This window comes from Numenius arquata, chromosome 16 (assembly GCF_964106895.1).
Source record: "Numenius arquata chromosome 16, bNumArq3.hap1.1, whole genome shotgun sequence".
NCBI classification, from domain to species: Eukaryota; Metazoa; Chordata; class Aves; order Charadriiformes; family Scolopacidae; genus Numenius; species Numenius arquata.
Genome location: NC_133591.1, coordinates 12,969,739 through 12,991,754, shown reverse-complemented (window position 1 = coordinate 12,991,754; position 22,016 = coordinate 12,969,739). Strand labels below are relative to the sequence as shown.

Here is a 22,016-nt window from a genome sequence, read left to right as displayed (position 1 = left end):
TCATCTCAATCTCCCCTCTTTCAGTGTCAAACCCTTCCTCCTTGTCCTGTGGCTCCCCTCCCTGATCCAGAGTCCCTCCCCAGCTTTCCTGGAGCCCCTTTAGGGACTGGAAGGGGCTCAAAGGTCTTCCCGGAGCCTTCTCTTCTCCAGGCTGAACCCCCCAACTCTCCCAGCCTGTCCTCACAGCAGAGGGGCTCCAGCCCTCAGGGCGTCTCTGTGGCCTCCTCTGGACCCGCTCCAACAGGTCCATGTTCTTCTGATGTTGGTGGCAGCACTGCAGGGGCGTCTCACCAGAGCAGAGCAGAAGGGTAGAATCCCCCCGCCTTGTCCTGCTGGCCATGCTTTTTTTGATGCAGCCCAGGATGCAGGTGGCTTTCTGGGCTCCAGCGCACGTTGCCAGGGCGTGTTAAGCTTCTCATCCACCAACACCCCCAAGTCCTTCTCCTCAGGGCTGCTGTCAATAAATTGTGCTGTGGTGGCAGAAAGGTGGAAAATTCTTCTCTATGACACATCAGAGAGTCTCCACTGGGGCCAGGGAGGGGATGGCCACCCAGGCTGGACACCACATGTCCCATCACCGCAGTCCATAGAGCAAACTGCTTCTTGTGCACCTTTCTCTGGCCCTGATCTCCCGTCACCTCCCAAGGTGACTTTTCTCTCTTGCAAGGCCAGGTCACCCTTTTGCAGAGCTTCCAGCTTTTCTGCTGCTTTTGCTGTGGGGCTTTTGCTTTCTCTCTCGTACCAAAGATGCTCACATTCATCTTTTTTTAAAATCCCGAGTCCCTCTGCTGCCCTTGTGGATTGACTGAAGCGTTGGATGTCCTTGGGAGATTGGCAGACAGCAGCACGGCTGGAAAAATGGGAGAGGTGCAGCATCGCAAGGTCACTTCTGTTGGGGGAGCAGAGGTTGTAAAGAAGCCTGGGGTCCCCACTGTGTTCCCCAGCGTCGCTGCTGAGCTCCTTGGCGGTAGCTCAAGAGCTGCAGCATCTCTTGATGCTTGCTCCTGCCCCATAGATTCATAGATTCATAGATTGGTCCAGGCCGGAAGGGACCTCCAAAGGTCATCAGGACCTGCTGCTCATCACTGACCCCGGAGAGCCTTTGAAAACACCATTCCCGATTTTTGCGGACCCTTTGCGTAGGACTGCGTTAAATGTCGCTCCTGTTTCAGAAGCCTCGGAGTTTCTCTGAGAGTCCTGGACTCCAAGCCCAGGAGACTCAGAGTTTCGTTGAGACTTGGGAGTCTTTCCCCTTTCCTTCACTGGGTTGTTTCACTGCCCTGTCAAGCAGTTCGTTAAAGCTTCCAGGGAATGAGTTGCAGGTGTTTTTGGGGGGAATACGAGGCTTTATAGTGTCTGGGATGAGATCGCAGCCCCCTGGGAAGGCAGCTGGGCCTGCATGACCCTGTCCTGTAGGGAGGGACAAGTGGGAATCTCCTGTATCCGGCTGAAGATGTAGGAGGTGTTTGAACACTCATGGTCCTGTGTGAGCTGAGGATACCGGCTTGAATAGCTTTGAAATCTTGTCGTGGTGAGGCTTCCCACAACTCTTGTTTGTGGAAGATGGTCGCATGGTGTGGAAGCGGTACCCTATGGCATCCACGAGCGTAGCGCAACCGGCAGCTCCTGCCTGGAAACTCTCGGTGCCAAAAAGAGAGAGATCTGTGGTGAAACGCCATGGCTGAGCTCAGACACGTGCCATCGGTGCTTGGCTTCCCCTGGTACTGGTGGCCAGGAGGGGAGCCTGGCTTTAGCCCTGCCATAGGAGGCTCTCTGCAGCCTGATCAGGTCTCCTCTGGAAAATTGGCCTCGAAAAGGTGTCCATCGCATGGAAGCAGCTGAGCAGCTGAGCTCAGAGAAGGCAGCAGCACTTCTGGCAGTGAAGAAGAGGAATGACATACAGCAAACCCCAGTTTTGCTGCCACAGCAAATCAAGAGGCCTCCAAACAAAGACTATGGTCCTGGGCAAAGAAGAGAGGAAGCTGGAAAAAACTTGATGATCCATGTATTGGAGACCAAGGCGCAGATGTGGCTGTCCTGGCTGTTGAAGGTGATTTGATGATCCAGCAGGAATGTCCGGTGCAGGTGAGGAGCTGCTGTGGGAGTGAAGGATCAGCTTCGCAATGGAGCCAGGGCAGGCAAGGACCCCCTTTTCTTCATCCCCATGGTTTGGTGGTCCATCGGGACACGTGATCTGCTGCAAAGTCCCTCCACCCATCATCTCCTGCCCCCTGGCTCTGCTGGGGATGGAGGCAGCGGCAGTTTGCTCTGGGTTCAGCGTGTTCAGGAGGCTTCGCTCCCTCCTCGCCCTCCCGCCCATTCATTTGCTAATTTTCAGAGGTTACCGAGGAGACGTTATTGATGATGATGATGATGATGATAATGGTAATAGGGGAGATAGGTGGCAGATTAATTCCTGAACTCTCTAACGGGATTTAAGCTAACAAGAGAGGAGGGCTTTTTTTCCTCCCTCTTTCCTTTCCCTTCCTCCTTTCAGATATTTCCTGTGCTGGGGATAACAACACCAAGGAGTGTTAAATTGGCTCTGAATGTCCACCCCTGGCTGTCCACATTCTTGTAACGATTTCATTAGCTTGAATTATCCACGTTATTTTCTTGTAATGGGATTAGCCGTACTGGAGTCAGCTGAAGTCCTGGAGCGGGAGGCGGGAGGGACCTTCCGCTGCGTATTTCATTAACTCTCTCATGCAGGGGGTGGAACTGGCCACGGCTCAGCCCAGGGGCAAAACCATTTGCCAGGGTCCCCCGTTCCTAAAGGAGGAAGAAAGAAAAAGGACCATTATTATTATTTCCTCCCCCCACCACCCATAATCAGCAAATCGGCGCAGAAGCAGAGTCTGGCAGGGAGGTAATTTGTTGGGGGAGGGAAGGTCCTGTTTGGGGGCGAGGGGAGGGAAAAAAATATAAAATAAAATGAAGGCGACCATTGCAAAGCGATTGAGTGAATTCTGCTGGGCTGAAGCGTGGCTGCAGCCTGCTGCTGGGGAAGAGGTTGGGCAGGAAGGGAAGGGAAGGACTTCTGTCTCTTTTGGCCTCCTCGTCCCCTGCCCAGAGCCATTTCTGATGAGCGGTTCCGCTGCCTGGCTGATTTGCTTGAGCTCTGTCCTAGGGCTGCCAGCAGTCACGAGGGGGGATTTAGGCAGCGACAGGACTCGGGGATGAGAAGACAGCGAGAAGAGGAGGTGGTGGCATTAGATGGCAACCCACGAGAAGGTTGGGCAACCTCGCTTAGAAGTTTTCCTGATCAGCTTTCCAACATAGTCTTTGCTGGTTTGTTTTTCTTGAAGGAAAATAAATCAGAGAGAGGGATTTAGGACTGCCCCATGCAGTGGGACATCTGTACATGTCTGGAGAAACCTAAGGGCGATTTTCTTTGTTTGTTTTCCAAGATCTGCTCTTCTGGCAATGGACAGCAGTTGGTCTTTCTAACCATGCGCGTGGATTTGCGGTGTTGGTTGTGCTTTGCCCTGCAGAACTTGGCAACCCAAGAGTCCTTGAGCTCGTAGCTGAGGGCGTACCAAGATCAAGCATGAGGAACACATCTTTGTGTTTGGGTCTTAAAAATAATGGTCAGGGCTGGACAGGTCTTGGCCTGTCCTGAGAAGCAGTTTAAATGCTCCTATTTGAGATGGAGGGGACATTTCCCAACTGGAGTATTCTCCAGCCTCATCTGTAGGTACCTGTCCCATGAATGAGGGTGTGTGAACAGCCGTTGGGAGCTGAGGGAGGTTGGGGAGAGACTTGGAAGCACGGGGCAGGAATTCAAACAAAACCCGATGGGAAAAGAAGAGCTGTGAAAAGAGGTGGTAGAATCAGGGGCAGGAGATGGTGCTGGCACTCGTGTGCCTGGCGATACTGGGATGGAAGCTCAGAGGATTTGGGGCTGTGCCCACGGCAGGGTGATGGAAGGGGAAGAAGGAGCTGCAGGGTGGGAACATGGGGCTGGTGGAGAAGGGAAGAGTTTCTGGAGACCGCCTGTATCCCCGTCCTCCTCTGCTTGGCTGTGTTGATGAAGGATGCGCAAGCACCTTCTAGTAAACAGGCAAAGCCAAGTGAGCAGTGTGGTGTCTACCAACTCGAGTGTGCTCTCTTTAATAGCAATAAAATGTCCTATAATTAGCAGGCAAAGGACTTGCCTCCCAGCTGGCCTGTGCCAGAAGGATATAATTACAATCCCAAGGAGTGATTTTCCTCTGACCTGCAGCCAGCCTGCAGCGTGGAGGAGAAATCTGCTTCTCTTCCCTCCGCTCAGCCAGGGAAGCGCGGGGATGGCTGGAGCACCACTGGAAGAGCTGCCAAAGCATCGGGAGAGCGGCTGGTACCCGGCAAAGCCATGTATAAGTGCTGGATCCCTCGTGGGTGGGAGGGAGAGGATATCCCTTCTGGCATCTCTGGGAACATCCTGTGTTTCTCCTGAGCGTGGGGCTGGTGACTTGTGGAGGAAAAGGTTGTGGATGTCTGTATTCTGCATCTGTGTGGATCATTGCTCAGCCAGGGCCAATATGGGCTTTTACTGGTTTCCCCTCTGCCTTTGTAAATCTGGATCGGCACAAAAAAAAACGGTTCTCATTTGGGAAGTATCTTAGTGGCAGCATTTGTTTGGGGCTGTCATCCCTTCCAGCCAACGGCGTGAAAACTTGCCAAGCCTGGGGGAGCGAGCGCAGGCGTGAGGATGGATGTTGCCAGCCTGGCTGGCAAGCTGCCTGCGGCACAGGCAGAGGGAAGCCGGGAGAGACACGTCCTCCAGACCCACCGGGCCCCAACCCCACTCAGGATTTCACAGGACTGCTGTTTGGACACCGTTTTTCATGAATACATGGAGAAGGAAACTGGGAGGTGACAGAACAACCGTGTTCATGGCAGGTTGCTGGGGGCTTTGCAAACCTGCCACCCCCGTGGCAAAGTTCTTGCTCTTTGCTTTCACTCCCAAACTGCCTGTTTTAATTGTGAGCAGCTCCATGGGGACATTTGGTTTTGCTGCAGACCTTGGCTACGCTCGTTACGGATGAAATCTCAGCCTGGTACGGTGCCACCAACAACCGTGGGGTTCAGAAATGGACCCGGCATGTGGGTCTGGTGGGGTCAGGACTGGCCAAAAAGGAGGTTACAGTCTCCTGCACAGTTAAGCTGGGCTGACTGCAAACCAGAATGGTGGTGTCTCAAGAAGGAAGGGGCTTTGCTCCCACATCTGCCAAGTCCTTCAGTGCTCGTGCTGGGGCTGAGCACTGGGGCTCGGGAGCACTTGGAGAAGATGTGGATCGTGGATGCCGGTGGGTACCAATCCAGAAACCGCTGAGGTTTTTCACTCACGCTGACTCCAGGGACTTCCCTGTAAACCCTCGTGCCCAGGGCGAGGAGCCTGGCACGCTGCTGTGCTCCCTGCCGGCAGTGGGGTCTGGTGCCAGCGCTTTCTGGTCTCCATCCAGTTTGCCACAGAGAGAGGAGAGAGACGTCAGCTCCAGGAGGAACTCCCACCCCTGAGGTGCTGCGTTTTCACACCGTTTGCGCCCATCTGAGCTGTGTGCTGGAAGGGGAAGCTGCTGTGAGCCTCCCCACCTCCACAGCCATCCCCACCCCTGGGGAAGCACGTGTTTTAAAGCAGCTTGGTGGGATCTTAGGCGAGATGCAGTTTAGCAGCCTGGATAAAAGCTGCTTTCTTCCCTCCCGTGTCATCTGGGCTCAGATTTTGCCCAGGTGATGAGCTGCATCCCCTTCCTTTCCACCATCCCCACGGGGCGATCCGTGAGCTGGAAGGCTGCGGCATGGATGCAGCCGGCATGGGAGGGTACCGGGAGCCTGGCACCGCGGGGGGTAATTGGGTTCCCTCCGCCTCTGCCTCTCATCCCCCCAAAATCCAGAAGAAATAATTGGAAAAGAGAGGTGTGAGTCTCTGCCTGGCGCTGGAGAGGAGAACATTAAAGGCCCGAGCTCTCCACTTCATTCACAGCTCCCGGGATGGTAATTGCTGTGTTGTGGTTTCTAATTAGCGCCGCAGTGGGGGGGAGAGTGTTTTACTCTGCATCCCTGGTGGGGTCAGCCCTGTCTCTGCCGGCCCCTCGGCTTTCCTGGCCCCCCCGCTTTGCCTGCTCCCCGGTGGGAGCTGGGCTGCAGCTGCCTCCTGTGGACCCATCTCTATGGGAGCCCTTGGTGGGTACCGCTGTCCTGATTCCCCCCGACCTTGTCCCCAGGGAGATGTCTATGGCCAGCCCCTCCCCAGATCACCCAGCTGGGGAGGGAAGAGATAGCTTCTTCTCTCCCTGCCGGGGCTGATGTGGGTCACCACGGCTTCTACCTGGTACCCTGACCCCACGGTCCATGGCTGTCTTGCTCCTGTTGGACACCTTGTCCATCCTTTGTCAAAGGGAAACACATGGTGTTTTAGTGCACAAAGCAGTTGTTGTCCGAGACCTTCTCCCATTTAGCAAATATTCTGCTCCCTTCAGGGGATGTTTTCAACAGAGCTATATGTTGGAGCAAAACCCCACTTGCCCATACCACCCACCGCCTGCCTTTCCTAGTCATCTCCTTGCACCAGGAGCTCTCTCATTACCTCTCCCTTACCCCAACTGGGCCATTTGAGATCCTACAGGGATGCTGCAAGCGAGAGGAGCCACCTGCAGAGCTCCTGGGCCCCCCCCGGCATCGCCCGCACCCCCTTGCAGGAGGACCCTCCTGCTGCTGGAAACCAGGCGGCGTTCCTGCTGCTCCCGGTGTCGAGCATCCCCGCCGGCCGAGGCTGCTCCATCGCCTCCCCTCGGGTTTGTTTGTTTGTTTGCCTGGCGCCAGCTCGAAGGGGGCAGGAGGGAGCGAGGGAAAAGGGAAAGCGCCGAGGAGGAGACGTGCGGATTCATTTTGAGGCTTCATCATGGTGCATTTACACACCACGTTGCCTAAGGAAATTGGGGAGATGAATGCCTGGTCATGCTGCCAGTGCACCAGGTTAACTCCCAGGATTTAGCTTATATCATTTCACGAGAGCGTTTATGGCCTTTACCGTGTTTATTCCCAGGTGCTCTTTGGCACCGCCGCATCCCAGGCTCCTTTTGTGTACGCGCGCCTGTGTGTAGATTTTCAAATAAAATAACGCATCTATTCAGACCCCGGTCCACATTAAATATTTATCGCCCGCAGTTTGTGCATATGTGGTGGATAAATGGGAGGGAGGGGAGGAGAAGGGGAAAGCGGGAGCTCGGATGCAGAGAAAGCACCGGCTTTGTCCTGGAATCTCTCCAGGGGGCGGCACTGTAGGGGGGTGTCCGGCGAGCGCCGCCTTTGGGTCTGTTTTCAGGCTTTTTGGAGAAGGTCCGAGCTGGTGGGGTGGCCGGGTGCTTTGGTGCTCCAGTGACAAAATTCCATCTGCGGGGACAGGCGTGCTGTGACGAGGTTTGTGCTGGTCCATGTCCCAGAGTGGATGCTGCCAGCCCTATCCCACACACCCCCCCAGTTAAATGTGAACCCCTTTTCATATCCCTGTTCCTGACTTTCTGTCCCACTGGCGCTCAGAAACTTGTCTGAAAAACACTGCTGGGTCTGGCAGTTGTTGTCCAGGACCTGGGTCTGCTGAATTCACCTCTTTCCCCTTACACATTCAGCCGGTTTAAATAAAACCAGTTTATTCTAGCTCATGAAAGAGGCTGGTGGGTGGGTGCGGGATGGGAAATGCAGGTACCCGAGTGCAGTGTTAAAGCGAGGAAATCCAGTCTAAAAAATGATCCCCAGCATCCGTGGAGCACAGGGATGACACCTTCGTGAAGGCAGCGCCTACAACAGGCTCTGGGGATGGAGGAGCTGTTCTGGAAAGAAAATAGGTCCCCACGGAGCTGTGCTCTGGCTTGTTCCAGCTCTGGCTTGGGCCAGCAGGGTGAGGGAGGTGATTCTGCCCCTCTGCTCCGCTCTGGGGAGACCCCACCTGGAGTATTGTGTCCAGCTCTGGTGGCTTCAGAACAAGAAGGACACGGACCCGTTGAACCCGGTCCAGCGGAGGGCCATGAAGATGCTGTGAGGGCTGAAGCCCCTCTGCTGTGAGGACAGGCTGGGAGAGTTGAGGGGGTTCAGCCTGGAGAAGAGAAGGTTCCGGGAAGACCTTTGAGCCCCTTCCAGTCCCTGAAGGGGCTCCAGGAAAGCTGGGGAGGGACTCTTGATCAGGGAGGGGAGCCACAGGACAAGGAGGAAGGGTTTTAAACTGAAAGAGGGGAGATGGAGATGAGATCTGGGGAAGAACTTCTTTGCTGTGAGGGTGGTGAGACCCTGGCCCAGGTTGCCCAGAGAAGCTGTGGCTGCCACAGGAGGTGGCATCCCTGGAGGGGTTCAAGGCCAGGTTGGAGGGGGCTTTGAGCAACTTGGTCTGGTGAGAGGTGTCCCTGCCCAGGACAGGCAGTGGGACTGGATGATCTTTAAGGTCCCTTCCAACTCTAATCGTTTTATGATTCTGTGATCCTGTGCCTCTCTTCAGAGGTGCAAATAAATCTGTTTGGATGGTGGTCAGGAGCAGCCCTGGTAACCTGGAGATGCTCTTTGCCCACCCTGAACAGGACATGGCACTGCAGATCTCCTAAAGGGAGGAGAAGAATAGCATTTATATTAAAGAAGATTTTTTGCTTTGTTAAGATTCGCAGCTGGAAAGGATGACCCTTGAAGTCCAAGATGAGTTTTCAGGTGTTCCTAGGTCCTTTGGACTTGGGGCTTACAGGGAAGCGGAGCAGCTACAAGACACCACTCACCCGAGTCCTCAGCAACGTGGGTCTGTAACCGGTGGTGCCATGGTTTGTGATAAAATGATGGTTCTTCCCGTGATCTCACAGTGTCTTTGCTTTTCCCTCTCTAATTCACAGCACCTTTGGAGAGCTGAAGACCGTCCGGCTGCCCAAGAAAATGGCAGGAACGGGATCCCATCGGGGCTTTGGTTTTGTGGATTTCCTCACCAAGCAGGATGCCAAGGTGAGATACAGTCCTCCTCCTTGGGCACCCTCCCAGGGCTTGGGGCAGAAGGTGAGGGAGGGAACCTGGAGGCTCTGTCCCACCAAGGCTTAGCCCAGATTTGGGACAGGCTGTTACTGTTCACCAGCAAAGCTGCCCTGAGGCTAAAACCCCCGTGTGGGCAACCACCGGAGGTTATGTGAGCTGTAATGGGCAGAGGTTTGACGCAAATGATACAGTGGATAAAAATCCTTGTAAAGTAGGACAGGGATTTGTCAGAAGGAACATAAGAAGCTGAAAGAGGTGGTTTTGACCCAACATAACAGATGAGGAAACCTGAGTACGTGTCCTATCTCCACCACTGCCTTGGTTTTCAGGGGAGTTTTACATTTTGTGGGTGTTTACTGCTTTGTAAACTGCACAAGGCCCATCTTCATCAGTTCCTCCGCGTCTTTTGAGAACCCTTTACCCCGGTGTTCTTTAAATAGGGAGCGTAACAGAGGGGCAGTAGTTGTGAATTGGTGAAAAGGAAGGGAGAGCAGAGGGAAAGGTCTGTGCTTTGCCTTGCTGAACACAAGAACAAAGATCAAGTTCCGTAACCGGGTCATAGACTTGGTCCAAAGAGGGGACGTAGCTGTGCTGGGATGGCCAAGGATGCTTTCTCAGAGCGGTTTGCACTGGTTATTTGACCTCAATGTGGAAAATGTCAGCAGCGGTGCCTAGGGAAGCGCCTTTCTCAGCACCAAGAACTGAGCTCCTGAGTCCTGCAGGTTGAAAACACATTTTGCTTTAACCAAAAGATGCAAAACCCATCGTTCCAGTACCGTGATATTTTTGCAATCTGTATGCAAAATATTTGTGCTGCAAAATATTCCATAGCATTTTAAGCCGGGGTAGATTGCTGTTCAAACTGCTTAGTTAATTTTATTTTTTTTAAAGCTTTCCTATATGTCCAAGTTCCATACTTGCAGAAGAAACAAGGAGATTATAACCTGTCTGATAGTATTGTGTTCTTACCCTTTGCCGGAGGTCCAGGAACAAGCAGGACCAGGCGGGGGGCTCTCCTGCTGTGGGCAGGAGAGGGTCCTCAGCCCTCCGTAAGGTGCTGTGTGGGCTCTCCCAGCACCGGAGCAGTGCGGGTTCCATCCCCACTGCCGGATCCTGGCGATTTGCACAGTGTCTGGAAGAGGAACGGTTGTGGGCACAAGCCCAGGGATGCTGTTTTTAAAAGGAAGGGTCCACATGGCTCCGCTGGCTCCCTGAAAATCCAGATTTTCCAGTCTGTGGGCAGAGATGCAGGAGAGAGGAGGGGGGAGCAAGCGTAGCCCGTGTTTATGTTTTTAGACAGGATTCATTGATCCGGGATCACAAGGGACTATTAGATCACCCGTTCCAGCCTGACCTCCCGTATAACGCAGTACATGGAGTTCCTTTGTTAGTCCTCTATCGATCCTAATTCAAACTTCCTTCCCCTCGGCGTTCATCCTCCCCTTGGGGGGCTGGCTCGCTGGGCAGCGTGGGGTGCACTGAACCCCCCCAGGAGCGTCTCTGCTCAAACCCCGGCTCCGGGCAGCTTTGCTTTAACCTCTGCTTCACTCCAGAGTCGTTCGGGCTTCGTTCCTGGTTTTTGAATTAATCTTTTCCTAGCGAAAATTCAAGCGTTTGAAGGAAAGGTGCACACAGGGACCTGGTTGGTTCTTTACCGCTGCCATTTTGGGGGTGAACAAGACAACACCCGCTTTTCTGCTTGGTTTTGGAGGAAACAAGGCACAGGTCTGCATCCAGTTGCTCTTCAGCCCCATGGGGACACGGTGGCTGGTTCCAGCTGCGCTGGACAAATAGAGATGTCAATGGTAGGAAGCCCATCTCTCGCTGGAGCAGCCGGAGGGGAGAGAGCCCAGTGGGGCGCTTACATCGTTCCTAAAGCTCACAGGGAGCGAGATGCCCCACGGAATATCCCTCAGGAACCAGGGGAGGAGTCTTCTTTTCTAGCAAAGCAGCTCTTCTTCCTCCTTCTGCTTCTTTTTTTCCCGCCCTCGTCTCTTTGAGGGATTTAATTGTCTCACAAGTGGCACATCAAGTACACTCCATTGGCCGTCTGGAGAAGGATGTGCTGTGTATTGATGAATAGGATCCTGAATATTGTAAACACGGACATAATTGGCTTGGAGTTTATCGCTAAGTGAAATGAGAGAGGAGGGGAGTGGGCCTGGAGACCTCTGAGCTGAATAGCTGTGACTATCAATGACGTTTTTGCTCAGAGTGGTAATCTGGAAATCGCTTATAAGCGATAAAACATGATGGTTTTGTAATAGAATAGTTAGGGTGGCTTTGTTGGGCATTTAAAGCCTGTGACCTCCCGTGTTTGTCTTTTTCTCGGAGCAATCACTGCTGCTGTGGGAGTGCAGATGGAGATTTTCCAAAGCCGGGATGGAGCTGTGGGACTTCCCCTCCAAACTCCCCGGTGCTGTGCCTGGCAGAATTGTCTACACTGGCCAGAGTCTCATCCACCCTGGATGCTCTGGTGCTCGCCCGGGGAGAGCCAGCCCTGCCACCCCTCCTGCCTTTGTGGGAGGGGTGAGGGCCTGAGCCTCGCTCGTCAAGGGAGGTGACATCCAGGCAGGGCGGGGGACGCTGCCGGTGGTAGCATCTTCTCCTTCAGAGCTGGAGATGCTCGTCCTTCTGAGTCCCAGTCTCACGCCTGCCTTTCCCACGGTGACATCCGCAGCCGGGGCTGTCTCTTGGGTCGTTTGACGGCTCCCAGGGTGATGGATGGAGCTGGACCGGGAGTGTTACACTGCCATCAGATGGAATTAGCAACCCCCTCTCTTCTGTGTCGCTTGCATTTAACACATCACAGCATGCCCACGTGCAAAGCCGGGAAACGGGGAGGAACCCACGTCAAAGACAGCAAACGGGAGGGACAAAGTAATATTCACAGCGGGTTTGCATACCCACTGGTCAACCTGGGAGTCCGTGGAAGCTGGGGGATGAGAAGGGGAACCTTGATCCACTGGCAATAACAGATTAACTCCCGTTAAGGAGGCATTAACCATTTGACATGTTTCCCGACGTTTCCTGTGCAGAATTGTTGTGGGATTGTTTTTATTTTTTGAACTATTAACTGGAAGCCGAGTTTCCACTTCTCTCCCCTGTCGGTGTAAAAATACATCTGGTCTCCAAATAGAAATTGCCCATTCGGGAAAGACAGTCAACCCTTTAAAAATGCAAGCACACGGAAGGAAAAAATCCTTGTGTGCAGCTGGCATCGCTGAGAGCATCCTCAGCTGGGACTGGTTCTTGCGAGGAAGGGAAATTCATCAATCTCCTAATGTTGTTGACCCTTTGTCCCTCTAATGAGTCCAGCCCGGAGGCTCTTGGGCTTGAGTATTTAATAGGGCAAGGTGGGAATCTATAGGCAGAGCAGCGCTGTCCTCCAAATTAATACGGCATTTAGGGATGGAGCCGTAGCACTGGGGGGTGACGGACGCAACGGTCCTATCCCTTGATCTCTGCCTTTCCAACACCCCGGCGCAGCAGGCTCTGCCTTGTCCCGCCAGCCTGGCCTCCGGGTGAGTTAATCGGCCACCCTTTAATTTCGAAATTCCCAGCTTGAATCCCACAAACAGCTGCCCTTCCAGCCTCTCCCCTTCCTCTCTCGGTTTTTCCCTGCTCTCTTTGCCTCCCCATCCGCTGTACTCGGAGCTAGCGACGAAAATCCTGCCGCACAGAGCCACGACATTAAGCTCCAACCAAAGTCTGGGAAATCAGACTCCAGAGGGTTCAGAAATGACATTTTTAAGCATGCTCGCATCCTATTTTCTAGGGGGAGAAGGCCATAGGGTTTTTGTGCAACCCCTATAGCATTTGGAAAGCAGAAGAGACCTGTGAGGAGGTTTGCCAGGTGTTACCTGGCAGTGGGGGTGTTACCGAATGCAGCAGCTTTAATGAAATCCTTTTTCAGTATTTACGGATCCTGAGCCCTGTGTGGTGGAAGCTCCCCTTTTCTTAAAGGTGTAGGATGATGCGAAGCTGTCGTAATTAGAGGTCTTTTCCGGTGAGTCTCTCGAATGAGCAGACACCAGACCTCTCTTTATCCCTAGTTCGGATACAACTAAACAAACCTCTGGCCGGTTGACGCTTTGTTCTCCAAAGGAGGGTCCTGGGAAGGCAGATACTCAGGGGGAAGACCTGCACCCCGAGAATAGCTCCTGCCTCCAGCCCCAATTTCTTTGAAAGCCAGCCCGCTTGTCCTCATTTTATATTTCTCAGGCAATTAATATGTATTTTTTCCCTACCTTTCTTTTCATTGGGAATAGCAGCAGTGACAAATTTCCTCCTGGCTGGAAGATCTCCAGCAACTCGGATGTGTGGGGATGGCATTTCTCTTCATCCCTTTGTCTTGTAAATCATCAGTGGGTTTCCTTTTTTTTTTTACCTTGAAAAAGTCTTAATTTTTCTTGGAGCAATGAAGAGCTAAGTTTTATTTTTAGTTTTTTTTTTTTTTTCCAAAGGAAGTGACATCCACTTGTTTTTCCCCTGAAATGGGTGGCTTCTGTTCTGCAGCCCCAGCTCTGGGAGGGGACCGTGGGGAGCAGAGGTCCCAGCCCACCCTTTCCTACCTGGAATGGAGGCATCCCTGGGATTTCACCCCATCATCCCCAGCTTGGCTTCATCCTGGGTGCAAACCAGCTCATTTTGGGAGCGTGTTCAGCTAGGAAGGGCCAATGTCACCCGGCTGCTGGCAGATGTGCCTCTCCCAGCGGGTTTCTTTCATGCGATGCAACTTGATGGCAGCATCTGCCTTCCCTCTTGCTCCGTGGCCTTTCCCGGTGCTCCCCGCAAACCTAGAGGATGCTTCCTCCCAGACTGGGCTGCGTGTGCCTGCCAGGGTGTGGAATTAATCCTGCAATGAGGAGGACATGGCAGAGCAAGCTGTTTTGAGGACGAGAGCCCACCAAAGCGCCGCGCTTTGCACCGTGATCGTGGATGCGTTCGGCACGGTCTGCCCTCCTCCGTGGTTCCGGGGGCCGTATCCCGTCTTCCGACCTTCCTCTTCCTCGTGCCGTGGGGGAAGTGAGAAATTAAAAAAGTATAAATTAACAAACGAGACCCGGCGGTATAGAGCTGCAGTCGTTTATGCCAGGCTTTTGGAAAAGGCTCTTTGTGCCAACGTAAACAGCCATCACAACTCCCTACTGCCGCCTCCCCCTGAGTGTTTATTTAAGCCAACACATTGCTCTGCTAATTGGATACCATTCCGAGGGAAAATAGGCCTTTAAAACAACAGCAGCGGCAAATAAAAACAGCTGTAGCTGCAAAAGCACCAGCCAGGCTTGCAGCCCTTCCGAGGGGAGCGTGTCCCCCGAAAAGGAGACACAATGCCCCGCCGGGGTCGGCGCCGGGAGCTGGGGAATCTCAGCGGTGCCATGGAGGAGGTGGAGCCGGTGCTCCTCCTTTCTCCTTTTTATATTGGATGAGAATTATAGGAGTGAAAGGGAGTCGGAAGGAGGGGAGAATGCAGGATACTGAGTACTGGTCACTGGAAATGGGGCTTTTTTTGAGTTTCATAACCCAGCAGCTCAGGCGGGGTCGTGGCTACTGAGGAGCAGCCCTGGGCAACCAAAGCCCCTTGCAGGAAGAGCCACTCTGCCCGGAGATGTGACATTTGGGGACAACCATGGGGGATGAAAATTGCAGTTTGGCAAACGGCTCAGAGGAGAAGTCTGGGCTTCTCCAGGATAACGTTTGTGCTGCTTTGGTGGCCTCCAGACAGGAGGACAGGTTCCTCTAGGAGAGCAGGATGTGTTTCTGTGGTCCTACGGCTGCCGTGTTTGTTCCTGGGATACGAGTCTGAGAGCTGATAACCCTACTTAATCCCAGCCTTAGCTGGGGTTTTTTAAAGAGCATTTGGGGCTCCTTTTCTCTACCCCTGTGCCCAGCCATGTCTCACGTTGCTGTGCAGCACTTAGGGTGTCTCTGGGAATGAAAATATTTGACCGACGTGTTTGTTTATTTGCATTTTGGACCCAACCTTGCTCGGTCCTGAATTTCCTTGAAAATCTGTGGGAAATGAGGACAAAGTCAACCTTCCCTGTGTTGAGTCACTGTGTCCTTTAATGCCTCTGCTGGTTGCTTACAGATAGAGAAAGCCATCCGAGCTACTCTGAGTCCTGAGGTGGCTCTGCAGGTGCCACCCTGCCCATGGGGGTCCTGGTTTGACCCACCTAGTGCTGCCCCAAATCTCCACAGCTTTTCCAGCCTGCAGCTTTCCTGGCTCAGGTGTGGTCCCAGGGTGATGCCAGGCTGCAGCCACCCTGGAGCCGCTCGCTCTGCTGGATCTCCGCCTGCTCCCTAGCGAGCAGCAGCCTGCAGGAGTGGCAACGGGTTTTTGCTCTGCTGCAAGGATGTAGAAGATAAATGACTAAGTCAAAGCCACTGATGGAGATGAATCCTGCCCCATCAGAGAAAAGTGCTCCGAGTCGGATGTTCTCTGGTGGCCTTTTAGATTCAGGGCAGAGGGAGGGACATCTTTGTCTCAGCCTGGTTTTATTTTCTCCCTTAAATTTTTTTCCTCTTAATTCCGCAGAAAGCGTTCAACGCCCTGTGCCACAGCACGCACTTGTACGGCCGGAGGCTGGTCTTGGAGTGGGCAGACACGGAGGAGACGGTGGAGGCCCTGCGACGGAAAACGGCAGATCATTTCCACGGTAACGTAGCAGCATCCTTCTGGCCTGTGGGATGCAGCCCCAGCTGGCACCGTCCCATCTTGGCACACGCTGCCGGTCCACGCCAGCCCTTTCCTCACCGGGGCTGGCAGGTAGATGCTGGAGGATGCTTAGGATGCGGGAGCAGGGAGAAGGAGGAGACATCCAGGCCATGGCTTTGTCCGACAGCTCTCTGCATGTCAGCTGGTTAACTCTCCGTCTGCCGGCACTGCCAGGGCACCATGATGCCACCTGCAAGGCTTTTGCTCCTTTCTCCTGCACCTCAGGGTGCTCTGCAGTTGGGGACAGGCTCTGTGCACGCCTGATTAAAAGGGACAAATAGTTTGGCCGTCGGTTGAGATGGGGAGAGGGCTCTTTGGATGAGCTTCCTGAGAATGACAGCTCCGCAGATAACAGCACTGCAGGCTCCTATTGACAGCCATCGACAGGCACAAATGCATTGCTTGGCAAATATTTATGTAGGAAGGGCTCCCCTGGGCTGGTGGGCTAAGCTGGAGATCAATGCTCTTCCCCCTGCACCCCCTCCCAGCCTCCCTTCTCCATCACGCACGTGCCCGTCGCCCGGGGGGGGGTTGGCATAAGCAGTTCTGGGGCTGCACGTCGCAGTCCCCGGTGATGGAAAAAGCAGCAAACCTCGCTTATTTAGCGAGCCTGACTCCAGCAGGACCCGGCCTCGTGTTCGTGGTGTAGCGTGCGCTGATTAATACGGGCTGGGGAATCACAGAATCGCAGAATCTTCTTGGTTGGAAGGGACCTTTGAGATCATCGAGTCCAACCACAAAAAAAACCCAAAACAAAACAAAACAAAGAAAAAACAAACCACAAACCAACAAAAGACCAAACACCAAAAAACAAAACAAAACCAAAAATCGCACAAAACAAGCACCCACAACCACACCCCACCCCACCCCCAAACAGACACAACCCAACAATCTCGGGCACTAGAGCATGCCCTGAAGTGCCACGTCTACACGTTTCTTAAATACCTCTAGGGATGGCGACTCCACCACCTCCCTGGGCAGGCTGTTCCAGTGCCTGACCACTCTCTCAGTAAAGTAATTCTTCCTAATATCTAATCTAATCCTCCGCTGCCGCAACTTTACACTATTTCCTCTGCTCCTGTCATCATTCCCTTGGGAGAAGAGTCCAACACCCACCTCTCTACACCCTCCTTTCAGGTAGCTGTAGAGGGCAATGAGGTCCCCCCTCAGCCTCCTCTTCTCCAAACTAAACATGCCAGTTCCCTCAGCCTCTCCTCATATGACTTGTTCTCCAGACCCCTCACCAGCTTGGTGGCTCTCCTCTGGACACGCTCCAGCAGCTCAATGTCCTTCCTGTAGTGAGGGGCCCAGAACTGAACACAGCCCTCGAGGTGAGGCCTCACCAGGGCCGAGTACAGAGGGACCATCACTTCCCTGGTCCTGCTGGCCACGCTATTCCTGATACAGGCCAGGATGCCCTTGGCCTTCTTGGCCACCCGGGCACACTGCTGGCTCATGTTAAGCCGTCTGTCCACCAACACCCCCAGGTCCTTTTCTGCGGGCAGCTTTCCAGCCACTCTTCCCCAAGCCTGTAGCGTTGCCTGGGGTTGTTGTGACCGAAAAGCTGCAGTTTGGTGGTGGAAGGGTTGAGGGTGGGTACGACTGGGCAGAGGAGCGTGGAGCAAAGTGGGATGTGCTAGGATCCAAGGGCTGGGATCTCCAACATGGTGCCAAAAAGGAGACCAAAAGGAGCCCAGCGGTGTCAAGGTGCGTATAATAGCCGGGGTGTAGAGCTGTGCTGTGCTGATGGGGCCATGGGTGAGGACATGCGGCTGCTGGGGGATGGATGTGCCACCCAGAACCCAGCGCTGGAGGGGGTACACGTGGTGCTTGATCGCCGTAATGTAAATCTCCACCCAGGTGAAGGAGGCAGTGGGTGTGATGTTTCGTGCACCCCGTTTTATATTCCTTTCTCCCTTTCTGCTCTGCTTAGTCCAGGGGGGGAAAAGCAGTCTTGGCTTTACGGTGGCTGCAGACTTGCAGCAGATGCTGGCTGCTGCCTGCGAGCTCTGTCGCTTCCCTTTTTCCCCCAGCCTCAGCTTGCTTCCCGATTTCTGTCTGCTCTTGCTCCATCCCCCTTCTCCAGGGTCTTCCTCACCCAGATGGGGGCTCTGGGAGAGTGGCAGAAGAGCGTTTTCACGTCCCAGGGGTGATGCAGCCTCAGAGCTGTGGTGGCTCCAGAAACTCCAAAACTGCAAAACAGGAGCAAGGTTATTGCTCCCCATCTTTAGGGTCCGAAAATGTGATGGGAGGCGACAGTCATCGCTGCTCCAGCCCATCTCGAAGGGAGAGAAATAGCATCCAGTGACTTCAACCCCCGCCTGGTGCACAAGTGAAATGGCTGGGGGCTAATCTTGCGGCAGAGCGGGGTCTGCCAGGAGTGGATCTCCATGACAAAGCCCGTCTGGGGCACACTGGCGGGACTGGGAGCTGCCTGGGACCAGGTCTCAGCCTCTTGGTGGCTGAAGCGTCAGGGGTGGTATTTGATTTCTTAGGGAAGTGGCCTCTCCTGATTTCGGGGCGGGCTTGCTGCGGGGCTTCTGTCAGTGATGCCCAGTGGCCCCGAGGAGGGGAGGGAGCCAGGCCCTGTCCCTTTTGCTGTGGGTGTGCACAGCGCGATAGTGACAGCGATAAAGAGGGAAAATCTGCACCTCCCACTCTGCCTTCAGCCCTCGTGGAGATGCTCCTTTGCGCTTCCCCCGCCTTGGTGTAGGGGGAGGCTGATTTTCCTGCATGGAGCCGGGGTGGAGAGGACACAGAGCTCACACAGCATTGCTGCTTTGCCTTGAGTTCTCCCCCAAGCAGCCAGGCTGAGCCCACACATCTCATTTCACTGGTGATGCAGGCTGGATTCTCTTAACCAGAAACTAAACCCACTTTTTCCTACCAATACCCATTTCCCCCCACTTTCTTCCTCTCCCCACCAGGTGCAGGAGCAGCTCGGACATCCCCGTGCTTTTCATGGATGTCCCTGTGAGTTTTCCCCTCCCACCTCAGTGTGGAGGACTTGTGAGGGTCTTGCCACAGCTTTGCAGGCTACAGCCGTCAGGCCCCTCTGGTTCCTTATCTCCAAGTAGGAACAAACTGATCTGGAGACAGGAGAGAAAAGATAATTTTGAGTCTTCAAGGCTCAGGAAACAGAGTCAAGACAAAGGTCCCTGGTGTCTTCAGCTACTCTTTGCCACCAAAAGCCTCTGCTGCTGTGCTCACGTTGGTCCCTCAGCCAGCAGTGTCTGAGAAGCAGGACACGGAGGCAGATGCCTTCAAAAGTCACAGCGTGGTAGATGAGGTGGGTCTTATCCCACCATCCAACTCAGCTTATTCCTTGTTTCCTGCCCTAAATTTCTTTGCGGAGTTGAGCATTGCCATCCCGTGGGAGAATCTTTTTTTTTTTTTTTTTTCTTTCTCTGAAAGTCTTCTGTGATCCTTTTGGACCTGGAGAGCTCCAACACCACAAGCCCCCCCCCGCTCCCCGCTGTTTGGAGAGGCTGGTCTCGCTGCAGTGGCGTCGCGTGTTTGTACCAAACCGTGTTGGCGTTGCTGTGCCATCAGTACAGGGTGACGTGTGGCCTCTGCTGCTCCTGTCCCTTTTCCTGGTTGTTCCACAGAAATAAAAGCAGACGGGGAGCATGGCGAGGACTTCGCACATACCAGAAGAGGTGGAAGAGTTAAAGCAGGACAAAGGACTGCCCATCTCATGGTGCTTTCAGACTCGTTTCTCCCAAGTTTTGTGCAATTGGAATTTAAGTATTTTCAAAAGCTCCTTCTTTTCCTTCTTCCGTTTTCTCTTTTCTATGCAGTTTTTGGTTTGCTGTGGCCACAACAGTGATGTACGATGTTTCTGCAGTTGGCCCGTGGTGGATCTGTGTGGAGGAAAGGCTGCAGAGTGCTAACAGAGGGTGAGAAGGTTGCCCTGAGGCCTTGGGGGAGGTTGCTATCACCCAGGTCCAGTGGGACAACTCGGTGACCTGCACTCCCCTGGGTCTTATGGCGAGTTTGACTTGAGCGATGAGTTCATCCTGCTCCGTCTCGCTGCCATCACAGCCCATTTCTGCATCTCCAGCTTTGATAGACCTACCTTGATCTTTCAGGCTGGTGTCTTGGGTAGCAGCGGCCAAATCCCCTCACCCAGCAGCTCCAGTGTCAGCCCCATCAGTTTTGTCTTAGCAAAGAAATACTTTGTAAAGTCTAAACCTGGGCTGCAAGAGACACATCCTGCCTCTGACTTCTCTCTGCTACAATTATGCACTTTATTTCTAGACACCATTTATAGAGATTTGGCTTCCAGTTCCCGGGTCTCACTCTGCTGTTATTTGTTAGGTTAAAGAGAGGTCTGGCCTCCTAAATCTTTTTTCCGTGCAGGCGTTTTGTCATGGCAATCAAGCCACTTCTGAGCCATCTTTTCAATAGGTCTAATAGGTGGAATAAAATGGAATCGGCTTTCTTCCCATTTCGTGTAGTTTTCAGGTCATCCTTTATGGCTCGTTCGGAGTCTTTGCAATGTTCCAGGAGAAAGTGAGGACCCCAGAAATGGTCACCGGCTGCCAGAGATGGTTTCAGAAGTGCTGTCAGGAGGGAAGCCACAGCCCAGCCCTGACAGCTGGGACTCCAGCACTGCACCCTGCGCTTGCTTTCCTCCTGTAAGAGGTTTAAATCTTTTGGCTCATTCCTGAGCGTGTCTTCTCTCCATCCTGAGGGTCTTACATTAGGAAAAAAAGCACAAATCACTTTCTTTGAGTTTTAATTGCACTCCACTGTGGATTATTAATCCGTGGGACCTGCAAGGTGGCTGGAGAGCCCCAGAGCTTGGCCAGCTACAGGGGAGGATTTGATACTGCTGTGGATAAAGAGACTCCCCTCCTGTAACATGGTAAGGAGAAGCCACAGAAAGATTGGCCAACAGTTGGCCTTGGGGTCTCTAATCCAGCCCATAATTGTAGAATTGTCTGGTTGGAAGAGACCTTTCAGATCATTGAGTCCAATCAATGATGATGGAGATAAAACAATAAACAGTAACGTGGAGAAAGGTCATGGCAAACGCTACACCAGGGCGGCGAGGGATGCACGAACCCTGCCACCAGCAGCATCTTGGCCCTCATTTGGGGAAGGGAGATCCTCCCTTTGGAAAACAAGGATCACTGACATCTTTGAAACCAGCAGGGAGAATATTTTGGCTCTGCTGAAACAGCCACGAAGGGATCCCAATGCCTTGCAGCTGAATTTCCCAGCCCTGGGGCGAGGGGTGGACCTGGATCCGTGCCCTGCACAGGAGAGGATGCTCTGGGGGTGGCATCCAGACCCCCCAGTGCAGAGCTGCACGTCTCCCCCATCCCCACCATCACATCCCTGCACCTCCCCAAAGGTCTGTGAGCAGCTCGACCCCCCTTTTCTTCCCTCGCTTGCCCGGCGTGGGCCGACGGTTGCCAGCGTGGCTCCATCCTGGCCAGCCCTCCGTGTGTGCCCTCCCTCTCTCCTGGGAGCCTGCAGTCCGTGCGGGGAAGGTACTTGCTCCCAATCCAGCTAAATTACTATTGACTTGTGTTCTCTGCACTTCGCAAACATTGCACTCAGCCGTCACCAGCGGGGCTGACGGTATCCTGCCAGGGCTAACTTGGGAAGCCAGCTGTGCCGGGCCGCTTTTTTCTGCTCTTTCCCATCGATCAAAGAATTAAATTGACAGATGGGGAATTTTTGCGCGAGAGGCGGGAAGGGGAAGGAATGACTTGCGGGTTGTTGGTTTGGTTTTTTTTTAATAGGAAGGATGGGGTGGAAAGAGGGGATGCGGATGGTGGTGGGGGGGGTGGTAAATAGGAAAGAGGTGCGTGGGGAGGGGGTCTGGCTTGTATTCTGGTTGTGAGAGCGTTTCTGGTGAGACCCCCCACCCGGTCTCAGCAGGGGGCTGTGGCGGGGGGGGGGTGGAAAGCAGCAGAGCCCCACTGGTTATTTACTGTTGTTTGCTGGAAGCAGAGGGTGTGCAGGGGAAGGTGTGCTCCACTCCCGACCTGATCCTGGTGCCCTCCCCGGTGGCATGGGAAGGGTCTTCCCCATCACCTTTCCCAGGTTGCTCCTCCGTTGGCCAGAGACCCCAAAGCTGCTCCTTTTATCTCTCGTCTGCGTTACAGCCCCGCCACACTTGCCCTCACCTCTCAGCCCTTTTGGGCTCCCTTTTTTCTCCTTTCTTTTTCTTTTTTTTTTTTTTATGATTTTTTTCTTTTTTTTTTTTTTTTTTAGAGAGCATCTGTAACTAATGCAAACACATGCCGTAGCCGGAGAGTAAAACCCTGCAGGATTAGCGTGGCATCCGCAACCC

The 22,016-nt window shown here is 53.7% G+C and overlaps 1 protein-coding gene across 2 annotated transcripts in view; it reads left to right on the top strand.

The window, feature by feature from the left end:
- The window catches only part of RBM19 (RNA binding motif protein 19), a 74,427-nt gene that overhangs the window by 38,985 nt on the left and 13,426 nt on the right, over positions 1–22,016 (top strand). For both annotated transcript variants that reach the window (XM_074159434.1, XM_074159433.1), the window contains 2 exons: positions 8,853–8,958; positions 15,527–15,647. In XM_074159434.1, coding sequence (XP_074015535.1) covers positions 8,853–8,958; positions 15,527–15,647 — 227 coding nt within the window. The remainder of the gene's footprint in view (positions 1–8,852; positions 8,959–15,526; positions 15,648–22,016) is intronic.